The sequence below is a fragment of the Stylophora pistillata genome, chromosome 14 (assembly GCF_964205215.1).
Source record: "Stylophora pistillata chromosome 14, jaStyPist1.2, whole genome shotgun sequence".
Lineage (NCBI taxonomy): Eukaryota > Metazoa > Cnidaria > Anthozoa > Scleractinia > Pocilloporidae > Stylophora > Stylophora pistillata.
The window spans coordinates 7,440,358-7,463,135 of record NC_142532.1 but is presented as its reverse complement, the minus strand read 5'-3'; the positions used below and the strand labels follow the sequence as shown (position 1 = coordinate 7,463,135).

At 39.3% G+C, this 22,778-nt stretch overlaps 1 protein-coding gene and 1 pseudogene across 1 annotated transcript; both read right to left on the bottom strand.

The window, feature by feature from the left end:
- Positions 1-10: 10 nt before the first annotated feature.
- On the bottom strand, positions 11-11,479 carry LOC148716342 (uncharacterized). The gene is made up of 7 exons (XM_088744698.1): positions 11,110-11,479; positions 9,301-9,644; positions 7,367-7,516; positions 6,426-6,542; positions 6,022-6,285; positions 3,394-3,505; positions 11-2,847 (listed from the first exon to the last, which is right to left on the bottom strand). The coding sequence occupies exons 2-7, from the start codon at positions 9,602-9,604 to the stop codon at positions 2,763-2,765; spliced, it is 1,032 nt and encodes a 343-aa protein (XP_088600824.1). The 5' UTR covers positions 9,605-9,644; positions 11,110-11,479; the 3' UTR covers positions 11-2,762.
- A 7,494-nt stretch (positions 11,480-18,973) lies between these two features.
- Positions 18,974-20,723, bottom strand: LOC148716341 (uncharacterized; annotated as a pseudogene).
- Between the last annotated feature and the right edge of the window lie 2,055 nt (positions 20,724-22,778).

Sequence of the window (22,778 nt, the reverse complement as noted above, 5' to 3'; positions counted from 1 at the left end):
AAAAAAAAAACAGGAAAACATAGTGTTTTAATCACAATGAATTATATTTGCATGGCAAGAAGTAGTGAGAAAACTTGGGTCATAAAAGGTTTAAGACAAAAAATTTCCACACATTTTTAATACTGACAATATCAATTATTCTCTGTCTTAAAGGCCTGTGGATAATTTTAACTGGTTTTACAGTTTAGATATCATTCACACGCTTGTGTACAAGCGTGTGAATGCTGCTTCAGTAATACAAGTATTACTGAAGCAGCAAACAAATAAGTTGTATCTGGTTACAATGAATTTATCATGAGGAATAACAACTGATATTAAACTGAGATTTTTGGTGATCTATCAGTATAGTTACATGTCTACTGGGATAGAATGTAATCAGCGACAAAATTAGTTGAATTGTATCACTCTTAGGAAAGAAATTATCCTTGCAGGTCAACTGTGATGAAAGAAATTATAGGAAAGAAACTTGAAAATTTTTAGGCTACGAGGTGGTCCAGTCAGGACGGCAACACCAACGAAGAAATCGATTGAAAAATGAGTTTCTATTTTTACCCAGAATTTCGAAAATGGCTGCCTGTGTTTACCGTCTCGAGCAGTGCCCCACCTCAACTTCAGCAGAACGTAGATAAGCAGTGTTGAATTCCAAATGAAAATTCAAAAATTTACCCTCACGGTTTCCGTTCGCAGACGCAAACTCTGGTGATTTCACGTCGTTGCTTTGCAGAAGACGTCTTAGAAAAATAGGGTCATCCTCGGTGTAAAACCCTGACGAGGTTTTCTTTGTTTCATGAGGTATTGTTTTGCTGTACGCTATTGTTTTTTTGTGTTTTGTTGTCTTTGTTTTACGTCACTCTTGAGCTTTACAGGTTTTTACACCGAGGATGAGCCGGAAAATACAAATTTTTAAACGCAAGTGCTGGCTATTGTTCTGCCCATTCGATCTTTTATTTTGCTACGTCTTCGTTGCCGTACCCGTCGTGGTTTGCTAAAGGTCCCTACTAGCTTGGCGCCACCACCAACTGTGGTGCAAAAGTTCATGTTGAGGACGAGGCAAGTTCTAAAGCTCTTGTATTTTTGGAAGGTTCTTGTTTCCTGAAAGGAATCTGAACACAGTCAAATTAGGTAAAAAGTACCTTAACATTTATCTACAATGATAGCAACTTTAAAGGAGGTATTCAATGAAATTTATACTAAACAATAAGGCTACAAAACCCACCTTCCACCGTGAGAAATTAAGGTAGCTGAACACAGATTTTGATACCTGTTTCTTTCACCATTTTCTCTGGAACCCTTGATCTCTCGGTCGCCAAAACTGGCAGCAAGCAAGTTAACAACACAAACTTTATTTTTTCGATAGTTAAGCTGACGTAAGTGCCGTTGCCATGGCGACGTGATTAAATTTAAACAGGCTATCAAAATCGGTATTGTTTATTTGTAGAAAATCTAGTCATTAGATTTTCTTTATAATTTGCTTGTAACGATACCCACACGTTAACACCATTTTGCCAACAATTTAACAGAGATCTTTAATTATTCCTTGTTGAAGGTTCACTCGATTATCTAGAATTTCCTTTGTTAAAAATCATTTTTTTTCAATAATCCAGTTACTTATTTCGTGAAGTATTTTTGTGCCAAATCTTGTGAAGTTCTAATGAGTGGTTCTCAAGAAATAGGCATATTTCCGAGAAAGCAATTTTCCATTCAATCGCAATTTTTTTACTTACTACGCATGCGCTACATTTAATTGGGTTCTTTCGGTAACGACGAAAACGCTGAGAATTGCTGGGTTCTTTGCACCGTTAACTTTTCTAACATGTCTTTGTAATAAAAGATTAAAGCCCTCAATACACTGCGCCAACTATAAAGAAAGATAGCACAGATAGTGCGGATACGTTTTGAGTATATAAAATGACTGCTCTATTGACAAAGTATTTGTTTTTTGCAATCCTTGTGCGCATGCTGAATTGCATCAGCAAAAGCGCGCGCGAAAACTGTGTTCGGCCACCTAAAACACGAAGGCGCGCTATATAAGGAAGTCTTCCCTGGGAAGACTTAGGCTCATTTGTCACTCACCGTTGACGTGTGCGGGTCAAATTTAAATGCTGGTAGACGAACAAAAGGAGCTAATGAGATATCTATTGTTTACTTCCACCAGCATGGTGGCATGAGGTCACGTGCGAACCACCGACTTCGATCTCAAATTTACCGCCACAAATAAAGACAGTTTCCATTGGAGAAAGGAAATACAAATCTCAAAAATTCTTGTATTGTGATGAAGACATAAAACAATTTTGAGGAATGCGCCCGCTGTTCACTGCTTTGGAGTAGCTGTAGCTCAAGCTGACTTGACTCTAAGAGTTCTACATCACACGACGGTTGATTGACAAATGGTCCAGTGGGACCTAAGGTTCCTTTTAGAGCGCGCCTTTGTATTTAAGGCAAAGAATTTAACATAACAGGAACAACAGTTCAATACGATACCCCCACCCCACCCCCACTCCACCCTCATTTGACGTTTTACAATCACAGAGACCCGGTTCAGTCAGAGGTGGTGTGAGTGAAAATACCCACTGACAAAAAATAAATTCGTAACAACTGACTTTTTGCACAAGGAAATGGTTCTAGATATTCCATAACAGCTTGAACTGCACGTTTGAGGACACAGTCCTGTTTTTAGGTTGCAATGTTTTAGAAAATTCTATTAAAAAAAGTTCCTTTCCATATACCAGTGCTGTCCAGTGATGGTTGAAGTCATACACCTATTATAAACAAGGACAGCTTGCGCCATCACGGTTGGGAATCCACACCTCCCTAGATCTCTCCACCCGTTTTGAAACTTTCGTGTACCTAAAAAAAATTCCGGCATTGTGTGGTTAACAAGAGGCCAATACCAATTGATATCGTTAAAATTTTACAAGTTGTATTCATGGAGCAAGAATCAATAAATCCGTTTCACTCTCAAGATTTTGCCGGAATAGCAGTTCTCCCAAGCATTTTTTAATATATTTATCTCTGAGAATTTTTCTCGACCCCCGGTAACCCTTAGATGTGATTGACATGTATCTTCATCTACATTTATTGAAAATACTCAAACTTATTAGGAAGAATTTGTTATCTTGATCTAACACCAAATTCTCGTAACTATTAACAAGAAAACGTGGAGCAGCTAGAGGGGAGAATTAACAATCAGATCCTGGAAGAAGAAAGGTTAATCAAATTAATTTCTCAGTTGATAATTTTCTTTCTTCTCATCATCTCTTTCCTCGAAAATGTCTCTAAGGTTGGAAAGAAGCGGAGAGACCATGGTAATGAGTCGGCTCTAACTCTAGCTCGTGTTTAGACGCACTTTCGACACATATTTGAAAATTTCAGTATTAAAATATTAAAACTCACTTTGATCTTATGCATCGCCAGAGTCCCCACCAACCACATTGAACATAGTAGTATATCAATTTCTTGGTGAATTCTGTCGCGTAATAAGACTTGGTTTCACTCCGACAATCAGCTTAAAAAGTGACAGAGATAATTTTGGTCAGTCTTTGGCATAGACGATAAATCGGATAATGACAATTTAGTTTAGTTTAGTTTACTTTAATTGATGCACCACAGGAATGGCAGGAGAAAAGAACAGAACTTTCGTTCCAATTGACACCTAACCCCTTTTTTTACCCACCCATCCCACCCCGGGGAGGACATCCATCACACAGTAATCTCGTGTGTGCGAAATTAACGTCTCCTACCCCAACCCTGCAGGAGACGGGACCTAAATTTATCGTCCCTATCCGAGAAGACTAGAAAGCCTAACCATTTGCAGATATTATTACAAAGGCAGCACTTTCTTCTCAGTTAATTAAAGATCCTGAGTGTTGGTCCGGCCGGATTTGAACTCACGACCTCCCGCACAACAGTCCGGCGCTCTACCAGTTGAGCTAACCGGGCGCGGGACATGTTTTGTATCGTACCTGAAGAGTCCAGAAAGAACAAAGGCCAAAACAACTGAAGCAACCAATCGGACTGCACATAATCTTAATTGTAAGTAATGTAACATTGATATCAGAGCAATTTTCAATTGAGTGTTGAAAGTCATCCGGGATTGTTTGGTTTTACTTAACTTTGCACTGTAATTGGTTCAGAAGACTCATATTATCATCTCAACCAATCAGATGCAAAACTAGAAACAATCGCGACTTAGTCATCCACGATTTTCCGAGCTACCAGCAGCTCTCTTGTTTACACTCTGAGTTCCCATTGGCTACTTATAAAGTAAACCTTGTTCTGACAGGTCGCAGGGATTACTTTGGTTTTGGTATTTGGACACTTATTTGAAAACTTCTGAAATCTAGTACAGGTCATTTGTAATACTCAAGTAAAGATGTGTAAAGAAATGAAAGAATAATTGAATAATAAATTTTAAAAAGTTGAGCAGAATATTGATGACACACAATCGCGTGAAATCGAACTCAGTCCATTAATGAAGCAATTTCAATTGTGTTCGATTATGAAATGTTCGATTGGCTACCCCGGGAAAGTAAAACTTGCCATAAATCAGCGTTGTTTCGACCTAAATCGTCCAACATCTAAAATAATTTTAATTGAGTGTCTAAAGTAATCCAGGATTGCTTCAGATTTCTTAACTTCGGTCTGCGATTGGTCGAGAAAACTCGTGCTATGCTCTTAACCAATCAGACGCCCAATGAAAACCAATCATGACTTGATCGCCTGCATTTTCCCGCCCTTGTTTAGAGGTTTGCTTGTTTTTACTTTGATTCCTCATTGGCTAATGATGATGCAAACCTTCGTTTTGATTGGCCTTTGTAATTACCTTGGTTTTAGTTTCACGACAGTCAGTCAAAAACTGCTCTATTAAGACCTACACGAAGGAATCAATCTCATGGAAGGCTTTTCTCCTGCCACAATAAACTCCGAGCTGCATTAAGCGAAGAACGAGAGGGTATGGTCAAGTCCGCGCTCGAGCCGGAGCTTATCTCCTCTTTCTGTTGCATGAAGCGACTAAGAGTTAGTCGTAATCTCGCGCCCAGATCATACCGTACAAATGTAACTGAAATGTAGGCTTGGCTTAAGAAGGTCTTGGTACGAGACTTGCTACTCCCTTCCCTGGACTTCATCGAAGGTTACCCCCCCCCCCGAATGTCTCATAGTTAGACCAACATTTCAGTGGCAGTAACATGGTATTATCTGCCAACGAGATTCACTCCAGTGTCGAGAGACGCATTGTGATAGTAAAGTAGTTTGCTCAAAAAACACAACACATTGACCCGCCAGAGTCTTGAACCTAAACCTGTCGACCAGTCGCATTAACCGGAAGCGAACCAAAAGTAAGGTAATAATAATAATAGTAGTAATAATAAAAATAATAAAAATAATAATAATAATAATAATAATGATAATAATATCATTTATATAGCGCTTTATGTGGAGGCGCGGTGGCCTCATGGTTGGTGCGCTCGACTCCGGATCGAGTGGTCCGGGTTCGAGCCCCGGCCGGGACATTGTGTTGTGTTCTTAGGCAAGACACTTTACTCTCACAGTGCCTCTCTTCACCCAGGTGTATAAATGGGTACCGGCAATTTAATGCTGGGGGTAACCCTGCGATGGACTAGCATCCCATCCAGGGGGGAGTAGAAATACTCCTAGTCGCTTCATGCTACAGAAACCGGCCTAATGGGCCACTAGGCTCGTAAACAGACTTTACCTACCTACCTTTATAGAGCGCTTTATACAAAAGTTCTAAAGCGCTTCTCATAAGAAATAGACAATAGAATAGTAAAACCTACAATACTTAAGAGATAAAATAGCATTTAAAGGGATAAATTTTTAGAGATGACTTCAAAGTATCGACACTGGGACTACGACTAATATAGCTAGGAAGGCAGTTCCATAACTTTGTGGGCGCATATAGAAGAGGTACTCAAACGAATCGAATCCTTTACAACAAGTCATTTAATTTTGCCAATTGCGGTGATATTTAGCTCCACTGTTAGACAATATTTCCATACTTACGAAGGCATGTACTGCTATCATTAGACATGTGATAGCAGTAGGAGCACTCGCATTCATGGGTATTCTTTTCAGTTATGTTGATACAGTAGGAATTTGGTGGGCAGCTGTGACTGACTCCCTCAAGGCACAAGTTTAATTCAACGCAACTGTCGGGGCCTGTATTCTTCCAACCAGACTTACAGATGCAGTGGTAGGAACCCAAAGAGTTGTGACACGTTGACTGAACCGGACAGACATTAGGTGTCTCAGTACACTCGTCCACATCTATGGAGATTTATATGATAAGCTGAATTAAACACGCATTTTGATTGGTTCCTACTTATGATCTATTGGAGGGCAGACGCATAACGTTATGTCTTCACGGTATTTTTCGATGTGATCTATATCACTGACTCACTAGTTACCTTGTTCACAGTAGCTCCCAGTCCATCCCGTTTCACACGAACATGTGTAGTTGAGATCATGGTTTACGCAGGTTGCGTGGTTAATGCTGCATCGATGATAGTTGCAGAAGTCAGCAACTTAAAAAAAAAAAGCAATAAAATTCAACCGCTCTGTTAGAGTTGAAAGGTTGGAGTCGACAACAAATCAGATCATTTGATATTTAACACAAATATTAGCCGAGTGGAGTTGGCTGGAGATTTACCGAGCCGCGAATGTTTTGGTATATACTAAAACGGTGAAATAATAAAGCACAAAAATCTGATTTCAACTTATTTATTCCCGTAACGATTACAACATTTTCGGGCGCAAACTCCACGAGCATTGCTCGGAGATCCATGCTAGAGATGTTTCGCCGTTACTCACGGAAACTGGGCCGAGCACAGGAAAGCGAGGCTTGTCGGTAAACCTCTTGGGGATTGTAAAACTGAACGCAATTCTTGTCTTTTTAGATAGCATTTCGATTGAGTGTCGTAAAGCCAAAACCAAAGTTATCACCACAGCCATTCAGAAAAAGGGAAAATGTCTCAAAGAGCCAATGAGAACTTAAAGTAAAAACAAACAAACTCCCAATTGGCGTCTAGCTTTAGTTTTGATTCTGATTTGTTGAGAATAAAGGGCGAAAATTCTTCACCAATCACATAACTAAGAGGAGCAACCTCCCTCCCCCCCCCCCCCCCACTACCCCACCAAAGAATATAATTACTTCCGGAGCCTATTATCTTAATAAAGTCTCAGATCTAGTTGCTATAAAATTCCTTGTCAAATCGATGAAAGGATTTCGTGTCACATCAAAATGAATATCTTTTATATTTTGTCTTGCCGGATAATATATCTATTTCGGGGAGAATTTACTTTTCAATCGATTCTTGGAGTGTAAGGATTAACAATTAGTAGGACTAACTTCCATTTGTCATGTCACAGAGCACCAGAGTAGCGTTTCCAGATCTTGTGGGATCAAGCCAGTAGCTACCATTGTGTGCAGAATCTCCTTCGTCCGCTTTGATCTCGGCACACGAATCGGCTGGCAACTCAGGGATGGAGCCGATGGAAACTGAAAACACAAAATGTGCAGTCAAAGAAACCCAACCTTGATCCCAAGGTTTAGGTGCCAATATCTTTTTCAAAAATAGGTAAACGTACTACAGTATGCCATGGAAAATACAACCGCTAAGAAAATATAAAAACTGTTGATTATTCGGATTTATTACACCCAATCTTCCCATCTTTTCAAGATAAAAATTGGTGATAATAATTTTGAACTACGTTTCGACCTCGCTGAGGTCATTTTCAAGCTGATGAAAAAGAAAACTTTTACATATATGTACTAAATTCAAGACGTGGGAATGATAAAGGCGATAAAATATGGAAATATTTAAACGCTAGGCGTAAAATGGAAGTGATAAAATTGCAAAGGAGACAATACGAATAAATTAATATGAGAGTTGACGAAAGTAAAGCTATAAATTATACGAAGATACCGTAAATTATCATAAAAATAGTTTTGCGCGGATTGAGTCTGACTGTTTGTTCAAGCTAGGCTTAATTTCTTTTATAAAAAGCATCTCGTAAATTAGGCAGTCCAGTTTACTTTGCATTTCTTCAGGATTTTGAAACTGTGATGCAAGTCACTTGGGGTAAGCCCATGGCGCTCTTTAATGTGGTTCCGGATTGAAGACTGAGATGCTTTGTGTTCTTCAGCACGTTGGTAGAGGTTCCAGCATGTATAGCCGACATGGTTTGCATCGCACAGATGCAGACTATGTCGGCTGCCTAATTTACGAGATGCTTTTTATAAAAGAAATTAAGCCAAGCTTGAACAAACAGTCAGACTCAATCCGCGCAAAGCTATTTTTATAATAATTTACGGTATCTTCGGATAATTTACAATTTTTACTTTCGTCAACTCCCATATTAATTTATTTGTATTGTCTCCTTTGCAATTTTATCACTTCTATTTTACGCATAGCGTTTACATATTTCCATATTTTATCGCCTTTATCATTCTCACGATTTGAATTTGGTACATATATGTAAAAGTTTTCCTTTTCATCAGCTTGAAAATGACCTCAACGAGGTTGATACGTCGTTCAAAATTATTATCACTAATTTTTATCTTGAACAGCTTTTCTAAAAAACTACTTATCAAAATCTTCCCATCATTCACCCCGATCCTAGTTCCACCGAAGTTTAGTAACCAGTGGAATTTCAAGCTTCTTTTGAGCTTTTAAATGTAAAAATAAATTTCATTTTTATTCCTTGTCATTAATCTTGGTTCAATTACGAGGCATTAAAAGTGTTTTTTGAGAGATTAAGGAAGTCTTGGACAACCAGGAAAAAAAGAGGTTTTAACTTGAGATCATATATAACAAGGACTGCGCGAAAACGTCACGTGGATTGTGTTACCCATGACGTAGTCCACAACGAAATTTGATGGGTTCGGAGATAATTATACGATTTAAGTCCTTTTAATCATAGCTTGCGTCGCATTTGTTCGATTTAAACTTAACTACGAGGAGTCCCTCCTTTTCGGCGAAGTTCGTCTTGCGGAGTCAAAAAAAACAAAAAAGAGTTAAAAAACAAATAAAGATTAACGCGCCGCGCTGAAGTTTGGATGTGAGGTGCCTTACGCGACGGAATTCGTCGACGACTTGCAGAAAAGGATAGACTGGTTGTACTCTAGATTTAACCAGGGTGGAACGATTCAGACCAGCACGCGCTAACGAGAGCCAGTTGTGCGTGAAGGTCAGTCACTGCGTTTCTCTCGCGCGTGTTACTCGCTTACTGTTCGAGTGCCTGCTACTTAAATTATTTGTGTCAACGAATTCTGAATCGTACCTTTATTGGGTTCACGCACGTAATATCTGTTTTCACTTCTAACAAAGTGATCTGGTTTTGCTTCCTTGGTCCGGTTGTTCAATTCGCATACACTGCGAGACCAATCGTAGTTGTAGCTTTGGCACCTGTAGTCAGAAACGCACGCCTCTTTACAGTCAAGTGACAATGGTCTGGCCTTGAATGTCTTAAACGTATGGCCCTTGAGCATCCTTTGATAGATAGAGTAACTGTCTATGCCGCATTGCTGAGTGTTCAGTTTGGGAAACATTAAAAACAAAAGAGATAGTGGTAAAAGAAATACCATGATCTTTCACTGAGATGTGAGTTTCCAATGAAGACGCTCCCTGTTGAAGAAAGTGAAATGGAAGGAGTGATGTACATTTGTTACTGGTCAGTTCTGAGAACCAGTGAGAATCTTTTGTAATCCTCTGCACCTCTTGGGCTAATTTCAGACAAGAGAGAATGAGGCATAATATGGTTTCAGAAAAAATAACCGAGTAGATCGTCTTCCTAGAAGGTGTCATTGATAAAAGGAATTAATTGCCTATTCATTCTTGTCACTACTTAGTCGGTTCTTCGAAGTAAGACTAAGACTAGAAAAATCTTTGTTTGAAGCTTTCCAAGATTCACTGAACTGTTTATATCTGTTCACTCGCCCATCTGAACTAGGTTAGGTGAAAGGTGAAAGGTTTATACGATACCTTAATAGGTTAAGGTAATGTTAAGGTTTTACAATGTTATTAAGGTTGACATCGGACGTCAGCATTCTCAGGCGCCTCTAGCAGCCGCTTCAGTCCATATTAATCTCACCTTCCCACCTATCCCACCCCAGGGGAGGACATCCATCGCACAGTAACCTCGTGCGTGGGAAATTAACCTCTTCTACCCCCCTAATTCTGCAGGAGACAGGAGCTCCATTTATTCGTCCCTATCCGAGAAGACCAGAGTATCCAACCATTTCTTGATGTTATAGAAAAGGACAGAGCTGAATAATGAATGCTAAGTCAGCAGGTATGCGGTCAACAACGCGGGCTCAAGTGTCCTCGGTCTAAAATTTAGCGAAATTAGCGGAAAATGATAAGGGCTGACCTTTAAAACCGAGGAACTCTGTTTTCGTCAAAGGCACTTTCCTATTTCCAAAGGTTTAAAGGAGAAAATTAATTTTGAAAATTTTTGGGGGGTGTACCAAATTTTTGGAGGTTGTTCTGTAAAAGAAAAGCGGCAAGGAAAACGACGCCTCGAAGCAACCGAATAGGAAATCAACCATGCGAACGACTCAAAATCCGTGTTTCCTCGGCAAAACCTGGCGCATGCGTATACGTTATTCAGTTCCGTCATAGAAAGGTAGTATATTCTTCTCACTTGTTTTAAGACCTTTATTTTTGGTCCGGCCGGGGCTCCGAACCCTCGACCTCCCGCACAACAGTCCAGCGCTCTATCCATTGAGCTAACCGGGAGGCGGTTAATGAATTAAATAAATTAAATAATGTTGTGCGCTGGTCTCCAGATTTAGTTGAAAAAAAGAGGTTGTCTCAAAATCGCAATTAACTGTGGGATAGTTTAGGACATGGTAACTGCACCTGTTTTGAACTTATTGCAAGCGCATGCGCCATCATGGTCATTAACTCTCAAGGTTAACTACACATAAGAACATGAAGGAAGAAAAGAATTGAAAAACTGCACGAAGTAACTAAATAACAAGTCACAACTTCGTTTTCCAATACCTGAATACGAAATGACGTGCTTTTTCTATAAACATTTTAAAGTCAAATACAAGATGAGAATGGTCGAATTCGAACTCTGGCCTACCTCGGTTGAGGCAAAGAACTTGAAGCTTGTGTTACATCAAGACGGACAACACGCATTTAAACTTCGCCTGGTCGTACGCGCAGTTGCTCCCAATTGGCATTAAACAACTACGCACTTGTTGACAACGAGTGGCTGAAATGCTCCGACACGCTCTTAATGTGGCATGAACTCAACTTTGGGGTCCTTAACATAATCTCATGTATTTAGCTACACAAATTAGCCGTATTTACTTTCTTCCTGGATACTGGAATGACGTGCATGTAACCCAGGAGACTTGACAACTCTGTCTATACTTGACGTTATTATATTAAAAGATGTTAGGGTAACACTCTAATTAACTTGTAAATAACAAACTATATTTTGGGAATCATCCAGCCCCCGCCGGCATGGTGATTCAAAACCACACATTAACCTATATTTTTGATAATTTCTCAGAACCCATTCTTTCCAGGTTCTCTAACTTAAGCTTATATCACGTGTCGAAGGCAAGTGATTTATAAACTTTCCTCCGTGCTGATTTATAAGCTTTTCAACATCCTGCGTGGCTTTATCACGAAAAAGAGCCCTGAAAGAAATGGCCTCTATTGCTTTTATGTCATAACAAGTTATGCGAGACAGATGTGCATTTCGCATTCACATGATGACCGTGCACTGTTTTCCTATTTTCTTAGATAATTGGAAGACATAGATGGGAACAGGAGGAACTCACTGCGAATGTTTTATTGATAAGTAACTTACAGATCACGGTTGAATTACCTTTTTCTTTCTGTGTAAATACAATCTTGAGTTGTCAAAAAGTTTGTGAACCTGGTCACGTTGTGAATCTTGTATTACCCTCTTTTTTAGTATTATTCGTCTAGCGTTTTCCTGGGTGCAAATCATTAGCGTGATCATGCTCCAGGATATATTAATAATTATTTTTTCTCCTTAGAGTTATTCAACGGCTTTCGGCCGACCGCTTCCGACAGTTTTTCTTCGATTCTCGACATTTCCTTCATGCATCCATAAATGGAAATTTCCAGATTCCATTCCGATCCCTAGAAACGTTTTTTGGAGTGTGGTGTGGTTAACGATCAGTGTGGTACTGTTCAGGAGAAAATTCCCCCGCGACTTTGTGTTCAAAGAAACTAATTAGCAAAATACCAGCGGATAGTTAAGCAACACCATTTATTTATTCACAAGGTGTGACAGTTCGGTGTATATATAAGATTCGGCGTATTCAAGAAGTAGTCTGTTATTTTTCGGAGAGATTTCGAAAGCTACGTATCGTTTTAGTAAAATTAAACATGTTCTGCGAAACAGGTATAGTGGGTATGACAAAAACAACTTGGGATGCCAGAATTCCAAGCGGATACTGGAATGACGTGCATGTAACCCAGGAGACTTGACAACTCTTTCTATATTTGACGTTATTATATTAAAAGATATTAGGGTAACACTCTAATTAACTTGTGTATTAACAAATTTTGGGAATCATCCAGCCCCCGCCGGCATGGTGGTTCAAAACCACATATTAACTTATTTTTTTGATAACTTCTCAAAACCCATTCCAGGTTCTCTAACTTAAGCTTATATCACGTGTCGAAGGCAAGTGATTTATAAACTTTCCTCCTTGCTGATTTATAAACTTTCCAACATCCTGCGTGGCTTTATCACGTAGGCTGAAGGAACGTGGCTTCATCACGTGGCTTTATCACGTGGCTGTATCACGCCCTGAAAGAAATGGCCTCTATTGCTTTTATGTCATAAAAAGTTATGCGAGACAGACGTGCATTTTGCATTCACATGATGATCGTGCACTTTTTACCTATTTTCTGAGATAATTGAAAGACATAGATGGGAACAGGTGGAACTCCCTGCGAATGTTTTATTGATGAGTAACTTATAGGTGTTCAATTATCTTTGTCTTCCTGTGAGATACAATCTTGAGTTGTCAGCAGGTTTATGAACCTCGTGTGTGAATCTGTAATGGACTCCAGAGACGTTTAGTATCACTAGGCTTTAATCACGAAAAGCAATCAAGATAGTTGACTAGCGGGGTTAACAATCAAGATAGAAAGGCATCATGGGAACTCAGTCAATCGGCATCGCACGGCATGCTGGCTTACAAATCTTGTATTACCTTTTCTTTTAGTATTATTCATCTAGCGTTTTCCCGGGTGCAAATCATTAGCATGATCATGCTCCTGGATATTTTAATAATTTTTTTTCTCCTTGGAGTTATTCAACGGCTTTCGGCCGACCGCCTCCAAGAGTTTTTCTTCGATTCTGTACATTTCCTTCATGCATCCATAAATGGAAATTTCCAGATTCCATTCCGATCCCTAGAAACGTTTTTTAGAGTGTAGTGTGGTTATACGATCAGTGTGGTACAGTATGTATGACAAAAACAACTTGGGAAGCCAGAACTCCAAGCGGTCGGCCGAAAGCCATTGAATAACTCCAAGGAGAGAAAAATTAAGATGTATCCTGGAGCCTGATCATGCTAATGATTTTCAGCCGGGAAAACGCTAGATAAATAATACTAAAAAAGAAGGTAATACAAGATTCACACACGAGGGTCATAAACTTGTTGACAACTCAAGATTGTATTTACACCAAAAGACAAAGAAAACGAAACACCTGTAAGTTATTCATGAATAAAACATTCGCAGTGAGTTCCACCCGTACCCAAAAACAACAAAAATCTTTTTCTCGTCGGTAACGTAGGGGGTGGTTACCCAATCCCCCGAGCCTAATGGCTCATGTTAAAAACGCTCGACAAATGAAATAAAGATGTGTATATAAATATATGTCCACGTTAAATATATAATAAAAACGCAAAAATATCAGCTAGCTCCCTACCCCTAATCCCAATCCTGATTCTCCCCTGAAACCCTACCAGCCCTAATGAATTAACATTAAAGCCCTAACCGGCCAAGCCTAATTACCAATTTATAACCCTACCAGCACAATTGTATACTGATACACTTATTGCACTTACAGCCAAGCGTAGTTATGCGAGATAGGCCAGACTTAAATTCTGATAGAGTGGTTGCCGATTTAACTGAAGATGGTAACTGGTTCCAAGAATGAGAGATAATATATGAAAAAGAGTTATCAATATGGCTAGAGGTATTTACAGGCTGGGAAACATTAAGAGCAGAGGAGCGCAAATTGTAATGAAAGACTCTAGGTGTAAAAAAATTAGAAATATACAAAGCTCCCTAGAGCTTGTATGCCTTAGAAAACATGATGACGCAGTAAAACGTCTTTGGGTTAAGGTGTCCATACTAGCAAGCCTGAGACAGTCTTTGTACTCAGTAGATCTACTTAAATTAAGCACAGTTCTTAACGCGTAAAAATTACATTTTTCCAGTTTATTTTTCAGGGAAGTAGAGACTCCCAAAGAAAGAGGGGAACAGTATTCCAAATGAGGTAACACATACGTTTTGTACTCAAAGAGATCATAATAGAGGAAGGTAAAAGACGCTTTATTCTGCGGAGAGAGGCGATTTTTGCATATGCCTTTTCTTAGCATAATTGTCACGTGATCATTGAAGGAGAGTTTATTGTCCAGCGTAACGCCAGGATCTTTAGGATCGGCTTTACGTCAATAGCTTGCTGCGGGTCCATAAAGAATTCAAAATTGTAGGAGCTGTTGCCAAGTACCATTGCCAGCGTTTTGGTGCTATTGATTCCTAGGTAGTTGTGAGTAAACCATTCCTTGAGCCTTGATATATCTGCATTGAGATTAAACTTCAGGGTCATAGGGCAGACGCTAGACGAGTATTGGGTATTATTAAAAAGTAGATCATTGGATAATGCAATTCAAGAATTTTTACTGGCTTAGCCATTATGGTATATCAGCCAATATACCATAATCTACAAATATGGCAAGCGTACGTGTCAGCTTAAAATTAAAAGGGAGCTATAAATTTAATAAAATTCAATAAAATGTAATAAAATCTAATAACTTAATTTAACGTTTTTAATAAAACAATTATTCCACTCGCGGATTACAGCCAACTCGGCGCTACGCGCCTCGTTGGCTATCTATCATCTCATATCCAACGCGCGCTCGTGGAATAATTGTTAAGTGTCATTAGCGTATAAACGTAGTGAGGAGGTAGCAGCACAGAAATTAACATCGTCAATGAAAATGTTAAAAGTAAAGGTCCTAACGAGCTACCCTTCAGAAGCCCGCAGGGTACGGGTAGCCAGTTCGAGTGGGACCCATTGCATCTAACGCGTTGGAAGCTGTCAGACAGATAAGACTGTATAAGCCCCAGAGCCCCCTGGCGCACTCCATATGCTTTAAACTTGGCGAATAGCAAATTGTAGCAAACTGAATCGAAGGCTTTGGAAAGGTCAATAGCCACAACCCCTATGATTTCTTTCTTGTCCCATGCCGCACGCCAGTCATCAGAGAGCTTCACGAGTGCAGTGAAGCATGAATGACCACGCAAAAAGCCAGACATATTGTCCGAGAATAACGGGGCAAATGCATGGTAAAGTTGGTCAAACTTAGCGCGTTCGAAAAGTTTAGGTAATGTGGAAAGAACGCTGACCAGGCGATAATTCGATTTTATCGTTACTCCGTCCTTTTTGACGTGGCCATTGGCGACAGTCAAAACAGCAGTTGAAGAGCTTGGTCAAGGGTGCAGCAATGCCTGGTGCAGCAATGATCCTTTGAATTTTAGAGGAGAGCCTATCGGGGCCAGTGGATTTCTTGGCATCCAATTGAACCAGTATATCAGCCACATACGACTGCGAAACATGCTCAAATGAGAATGCAAGATCGTCATGTTTGCCTCTAATCAACGCAACACTGGGGTGGCTCTCAAACTCATGTATAGCGGGTGCGTTCAATGACTGAATCTTCTATGACAGGTGTACTAAAGTATTCATTGAAGACCATTACTGGATCCGAAATGAGTTGACCATCGTCGATAAGTGGGATAGAGTAAGTATCATAGCATGCTTTATCCACTGGCAGCAGCGGTTTAATTTTTTTCCAAAAACCGCTAACCCAGCCAGGTAATAATCTGAACTGGCTCCCAAATGGACTTCTCTTCCAAGATTAATAACAAAACCAAACTTTAACAAATCAGCATGAAACGTCGAACTATTAATCTTAGCTTTCATTTTGCCAGCGCCACCTCCCAAACGGTCATCAAGAAAAATTACCATAGGTACGCCCTTACACCTCCATGAGGTAATAACAGGACGTAACAATTTGGTAAACAAATAGTGAGCGGATGACAAACCAAAAGGTAATACTGCAAATTGAAAATATTTAAATACTCCGTCGCCAAAATCCCAGGCAAATGCCAAAAATCTTCAGTGGTCTGGAAAAATTTCTCAACATGAGGGTAACCAGACTTAAGATCAAACTTGAACAAATAAAATTCTTTAGACAAAACGTTGAGAGCCACTTTAAGATCTTCACACCTGAATTTCTGTCTGAAAATATACAAATTAAGATGTTTCTATTCTAAAATGAACCTTTTCTTGCCTAAAGACTGAATAGAAACTGAAAGAATTATAGCAGGTGGGTAATCGAGAACCTCCACACATCTGTTCCCAAGAAGATTAGAAAAAGCCTCGGAAACAAACTCTTTTTCCTTCAGGGCTGAACCATTGTTTGGGTAGACCTTGGGGGGTGGAAAATCAATGAAAGAAATTTTGTACCCATCACGTATAACACTCAAAATAAAGCCTGAAGCACCAAGTTTCTCCCATTCTTGATAACACTTAGCTAAATTCCCGCGAACCGAGCAAACTTTAGACTGGCATGAATCAAATTCACTCGGTGTCAAAGACTTAACGGTAACAATTAACGATGAATAATCTAAATCAATAAGATCGTCCTCAAGACCATTGCCTGCACCGTCTAAACAACTACACCTTGATCCTGTCCATCCTCGAGGTCGGCTAGTCATTGACCTGCACGGGACTTGGCAGTTAACAGCGGGCATTGCGCTCTCCAGTGGCCTGGCTTATTACAAGCGAAACAAGATCCCGGCTTCGTTTGATTTCTGAATTGGGCCTCAGTGGTGGGAATTGGCCTCAAAGCAGAACTGACATCAGTATTAGAAACAGCTGAGACTGGTTGGCTCTTAGGAAACTCCCGTCTTGCAGCAGTCATTCTTGACTTGGCTTTCTGTGAAATCTGCTTGGTTCTCGCTCTCGCTTCTGCTCTAACAATCTTCTTCTCATCGTCGAAATCGTCGGCAAGATCATTCTTTTTATATTATTGTATTGCCATCCAGCCATAACCTGATTTGTCCGCTAAAAGGATATGTTTCTGCCTTTCGGCTAACAAGTTCTCACCTTTCTCTGGCGACTCTTTGACCTTGTCCAGGTTTTGCGATCATGAAGTGAATGCGAAATGCACGTCTGTCTCGCCTAACTTGTTATGCCATAAAAGCAATAGAAGGCATTTTTTTCAGGGCTCTATTACGTGATAAAGCCACGCAGGATGTTGGAAAGCTTATAAATCAGCACGGAGAAAAGCTTATAAATCCCTTGCCTTCGACACGAGATAGAAGCTTAAGTTATAGAACCTGGAAAAACTGCGTTCTATTGCTTAATGGTTTGAGAAATTATCATAAAAATAGGTTATGTGGGTTTGAATCACCATGCCGGCGGGGCCGCCTGTAGACAATATAGCTTTCGTGCAAAAAATTGACAAATTTTAACCGTTGGTCGTAAAAAAGTTAACCGTAAATAATAATTTTTGGTAACCGTTAGCCGTAAAAGCCATCATCCCATGGAGATCCTCAGACAAAGGTAACTGCTTTTCCTAACGAGTCAGAAGAAGCCCCTTTTCTACATTGTTTATTTCGACAAAGCTAGCATCGACGAAGAGGGATTTTATTTAGATGTTGATATCTTGGGAAGCGCCGTCTTTTCCCTATTTTGTGTTATTCACCCCCAGAGAAGAATAATAAATGAGGTCTCAATTGGGGGGGGGGGGGGGGGGGTCACGTTGACAGTCGACGGTTAAAAATAAATCTCTTTAGGCCACTTGACGGTTGACGGTTACTCTTTTGGAATGTCGTTTATAAAACGAACAAAACACGCGAATTTGACTGTATTTTTTCATAATGACGCGTTTGTAAAGAACTCTTAATTTATAACACCTTTTATTAATAAATGACTAACGTTTTACGACACCGGAAGTGTTTCCCCATCGGAAGTCAGTTCTGTCGCTAACCAGTTTTACTCGCGACTAGAAGTTAAAGGACTTACATGAGGGTCTTAATGGGGTTAACCGATAGGCGTAAAATGGCCAAAAATTTAGTCGATAGCCGTAAAAATTGAAAAATTTTAACCGTTAGTCGTAAATGGGGTCAAAAGAGGTAACCGTAAAAAAAATTGTTCCCTAAATTTCTTAATTTTAAGGAAGGTGCTAAACTTACTTATGACCTGTTTCATTTCTTTTTTTACTGACTTTGACTCCATACATGTCATACATGTGGTTCATACGTTTATAGGCCAAGCTCGTTTCAAGGCCCCCCGGTAGTCTCCCTTGACCTCACTTGGCCTGCGTTTTGTAGGACAAGTTGACAGCTTTTTGTTTTAAGATCTCCAATTTCTTCACCCAGTGTGCATGTGAGTTGAACGATGTCGGTATTGAAAGCAGGTTTATTAATATTTAACCTTTTGGAACCAAAGAAACTAATTTTTAACTTTTTTGTTAACCGTAACTGTAAAAAATTAACCGATAGCCGTAAAAGAGCCAAAATTTTAGCCGATAACCGTAAAAGCCAACACCCCATTGAGACCCTCTTACATAGGTAAGAGTATTTTTGTGATATCGAACCTTTTATTTATAAACAACAGAACTTTTTTTTTAAACTTTATTGAGGAAACTTTTTCATAACAAATATGGTTTTCAAAAAGGACCTCGGAACTAGATATATATAGTAGAAACAAAAAAGAAATAAAATTGCAAAGGGATTAAAAGGATACAAAAAATGCATAAAAAATTAAAAATAAGTATAATGATAAAAATTAAACGCAAGTAGCTATATTAAAAACTTAAAAACATTACGTTTAAAACTATTGACATTCTTTGAGTCTTTGATCGTCTGACTGAGGGAGTTAAAGTCGGAAACGGCATGATATTGTGTTCTTTGCTTCCCCCAATTTCTTTTAATTTGACACGTGGAAATCTAAAATTGCCTTTGTTACATGTATTATGCCTATGAAGTACGTCTTGTCTAATCAAGTCCATATTGTGATTAATTAGGCCATTGATGCATTTGTATACGTGTACACATCTTCTTTTAAATCGCCTTTTCTCTAGAGGCAGCCACTTGAGAACGGCTAATGCCTCAGTGGAGGATGAGTAGAATGGTCTATTTAAAATAACTTTAGCGGTCTTATTTTGCAAAACTTGCAAACTAGACATAAGGGTAATATTATACTTATCGCCCCATACTAGATCAGCATATTCAAAAAGGGGCATAACAAGACCTTTATAGAAGAGTAAACGCGCCCTGAAAGGCAATAAATGCTTTATACGCTTGAGAAGCCCAAGCCTCTGATTGATTTTCCCAGTTAGGTGTTCAATATGATCAGTCCATGTGAAATCCGAAGATATATGTATACCGAGGTATTTAAAGCTGCGAACATCACTTATACTATGATCTAAAATTGAAAAAGACAAATCTACTTTGCTTTCGCGTTTCCTATTACTACCGATAAGCATACATTTAGTTTTGTCCAAATTTAAAGTCAGTTTGTGATCATGAAGCCATTTCGCCACACCTAGTAGATCGTTATTTAACTTATCACTCAACTCCTTTGAGGATGTACCATAGCAATAAATCACAGTATCGTCTGCATAAAGTGACGCGTAGCAGGAGTGAAGCACGTTTGGCACGTTATTTATGTAAATCACAAACAACAAAGGCCCTAAAATGCTACCCTGTGGCACCCCATGAGTGACTGGAAGTTCCTCAGATAACTCATTTCCACATGAGGTGCGCTGTTGTCTACCAGTAAGTAAGAACGGAACCAGTGAAGAGCTGTTTCAGAAAGGCCGATCTCGGATAACTTGCAAAACATTATTTGATGGTCTACTGTGTCAAATGCCTTCGTTAGATCGATGAACACGGCCCCGCAAAGCCTTCCTTGTTCCATGTTTAAGAGCATCTCATCGGCAAATGAGGTCAAAGCTGTTGTAGTTGAGAGACCCTTCCGGAAGCCAAACTGCTTGTTGGACAATAAATGATTGGTAATCAAGTACTGATACAGCTGCAAGTGTACCGCTCTCTCCAAAATCTTACTTAGTGTAGGGAGGATTGAAATGGGGCGGTAGTTGGAAACGTTAGTCCTGTCACACGACTTAAACAATGCCGTGATTTTCGCGCATTTCCACAATTTGGGAAATTGACTAGTGCGAATTGAAAGATTCAAAAGTTTAACAACAGATGATGCAATAGTGTGAGCTGAGATGTTGAGAAGTCTCGCGCTAATTTTGTCAAGACCAATCGCTTTGTTTGCCTTCAATGACAAAAGCTGCTCAAGCACAAATGATTGATCCAATTCAGTCAAATCGAACTGGAAAAGCGAGTGTTTTGAAATGGAATTTAAATTCAAGACGGAAGTCGGTATTCTATTTGCTAGAATTCGACCAATGGAAGCAAAGAAGCTATTCATTAAAGAAGCAATGGATTGGGATGTTATATGCGGAGACATTTCTTACAGGAAGCCAAGTAGATCACATTTTTAGAGTCACTTCCTGTAAGAAATGTCGCCTGCAATACGTGGGATCTACTACCACCGACTTTTAAAGTGAGATCTCGAAATCACAAATCTACTATGCTCACGAACAAAACAACTTGTGAAGTAGCGATACACTTCAACAAAACCCCACACACCCTGGACGATTTTTCGTTCCAATGCACTGATCAGGTACAGGCCCCTAGTGGCTCTGCAGAGATCGATAGGCTTTTAATCACAAAAGAGGCTTATTGGAGTGCTCAGTTGTTCTCTTTGGCACTCCATGGTTTGAATAAAAGAAAGGAATTTCATTCGAATGATAGAATTTGTTATAATTAATTTCCATCTTATATTAGGCGCTACTAATTGATCGTTCAAAGGCCCTTTTCTTGGATTTTGTCGGCCCTTTAGGTGTGGATTGGACTCAGAGGCCCTGCCAAGGGATCTTATTATGATTAGTATCATTTAAGGGCCCCTCCAGCGATTTTGTTGCTAATTTGCCCTTTCGGGCTCCAAAGGCCTTGTTTTGGGATTTTGTTACGGTTTACGGTTGTAGTAAAAAGTGGGCCTTCGCTTTTTTAATGCTCGCGCATTGCTTCTTTGCAATTGATTACGCCACTCATATTAACATATTTAGTATTCTTATCTCTTAGTTTTTAGGGTTTGTTTCTTGTATTTTGTCCATTGCTTTCTTTGTAATTAGGTTTTTTGTTTATTAGCACCAGTTCATTACTCGTTATCTGTAATTACGTAATCATTAGCACTTCGATCCTATTTAATGCTCTTTTTTTACTTCAAAAGTTGTAAATAACTGAAGAAGGTCTCTGACCGAAACGTTTTTTATTAAAATTTTTTATATCTTTTACGTCAGAAGTTGTCCATCCTCGCAATTTTTTAAACTTTCTACGTTCGTGTTGGCTGTGAGGTTTGGACTGCGAATCTTTATTGATCCTCCTGACGCGGTGCACCTTTGTTGGCTTGAGAGTTCCATTAACGACTATATATATATATATATATATATTAGTTATATATATATATATATATATATATGATTTTAGTCCTTTTTGAAGCATTGTAAAGCGCTTAGCACTGAAAAGGATAGGCGCTATATAAATATTTTATTATATTATATTATGTTATGTCGGTGTACTACGGATACAAAGAAATAACTACTGTTTCGTAGTACGCGACAGAGCTGAAATAACGTCAAAGGTATACGGTGAATAACGCGAGCTCAAGCGCGCGAGGTTTAAAATTTAGCGAAATCTGCGAAAACAATAATAAGCTGGCATTTAAAACCGAGGCCATTTTGTTCTCGTCGAGGGCATTTTCTAATTTCCAAAGTTTTTAAGGAGAAAAATAGTTTTAGAAAATATTTAGGGGGTGTACAAAGTTATTGAAAGTTGTTCTACAAAAGAGAAGCGGTAAGCAAAACAACGCTTCAAAGCAACGGAATAGAATATCAACAATGCATGGGTACAAATCAAAATCCGAGTTTCTGTGCCAAAACCTAGCGCGTGCGCATACATTATTCAGCTGTCGCAGTGGTATTCCGAATATTTTTTAACAACGGATATCTCCTATCAGGCTTAATTGTGTCATATATTAACAGGTTTGTGTGTCAAATTTAGGATTAGATGATGGACGTCTGTGGTGTGTGGATGGTATTTGTGACTCCGAAACCCCAATGTGCTACAAAACCTCAAGGCTGATTCAAGGGGCGATATCGTGGTGTGTGGATGCAATTTTATTTAGCAGCTTCACGACCCGAAATATTACTGTGAAAATGGGAGCCTCTTTACTTCAAGTAAATTGCATAGAAGAAAAAAGAAGAAAGGTGAATGAAAGTGGTGTAGATTTCTGAACCGTTTTATCTTTACTTCTTCGCCAACCTATGTTTTGCTTATCTGTGAGTCAGATAATGCCTGAATGCCGATACATATACACCTTGT

Excerpts from the sequence above, each read along its gene's own strand:
- LOC148716342 (XM_088744698.1), bottom strand. The coding sequence starts at position 9,604 with ATGGTATTTCTTTTACCACTATCTCTTTTGTTTTTAATGTTTCCCAAA. Across the intron at positions 6,543-7,366 it reads CTGTGACATGACAAATGGAA|TTGCTGACTTCTGCAACTAT; the intron begins GTTAGTCCTACT and ends TTTTTTTTTAAG. Across the intron at positions 2,848-3,393 it reads TGGCGATGCATAAGATCAAA|GTACACGAAAGTTTCAAAAC; the intron begins GTGAGTTTTAAT and ends AATTTTTTTTAG.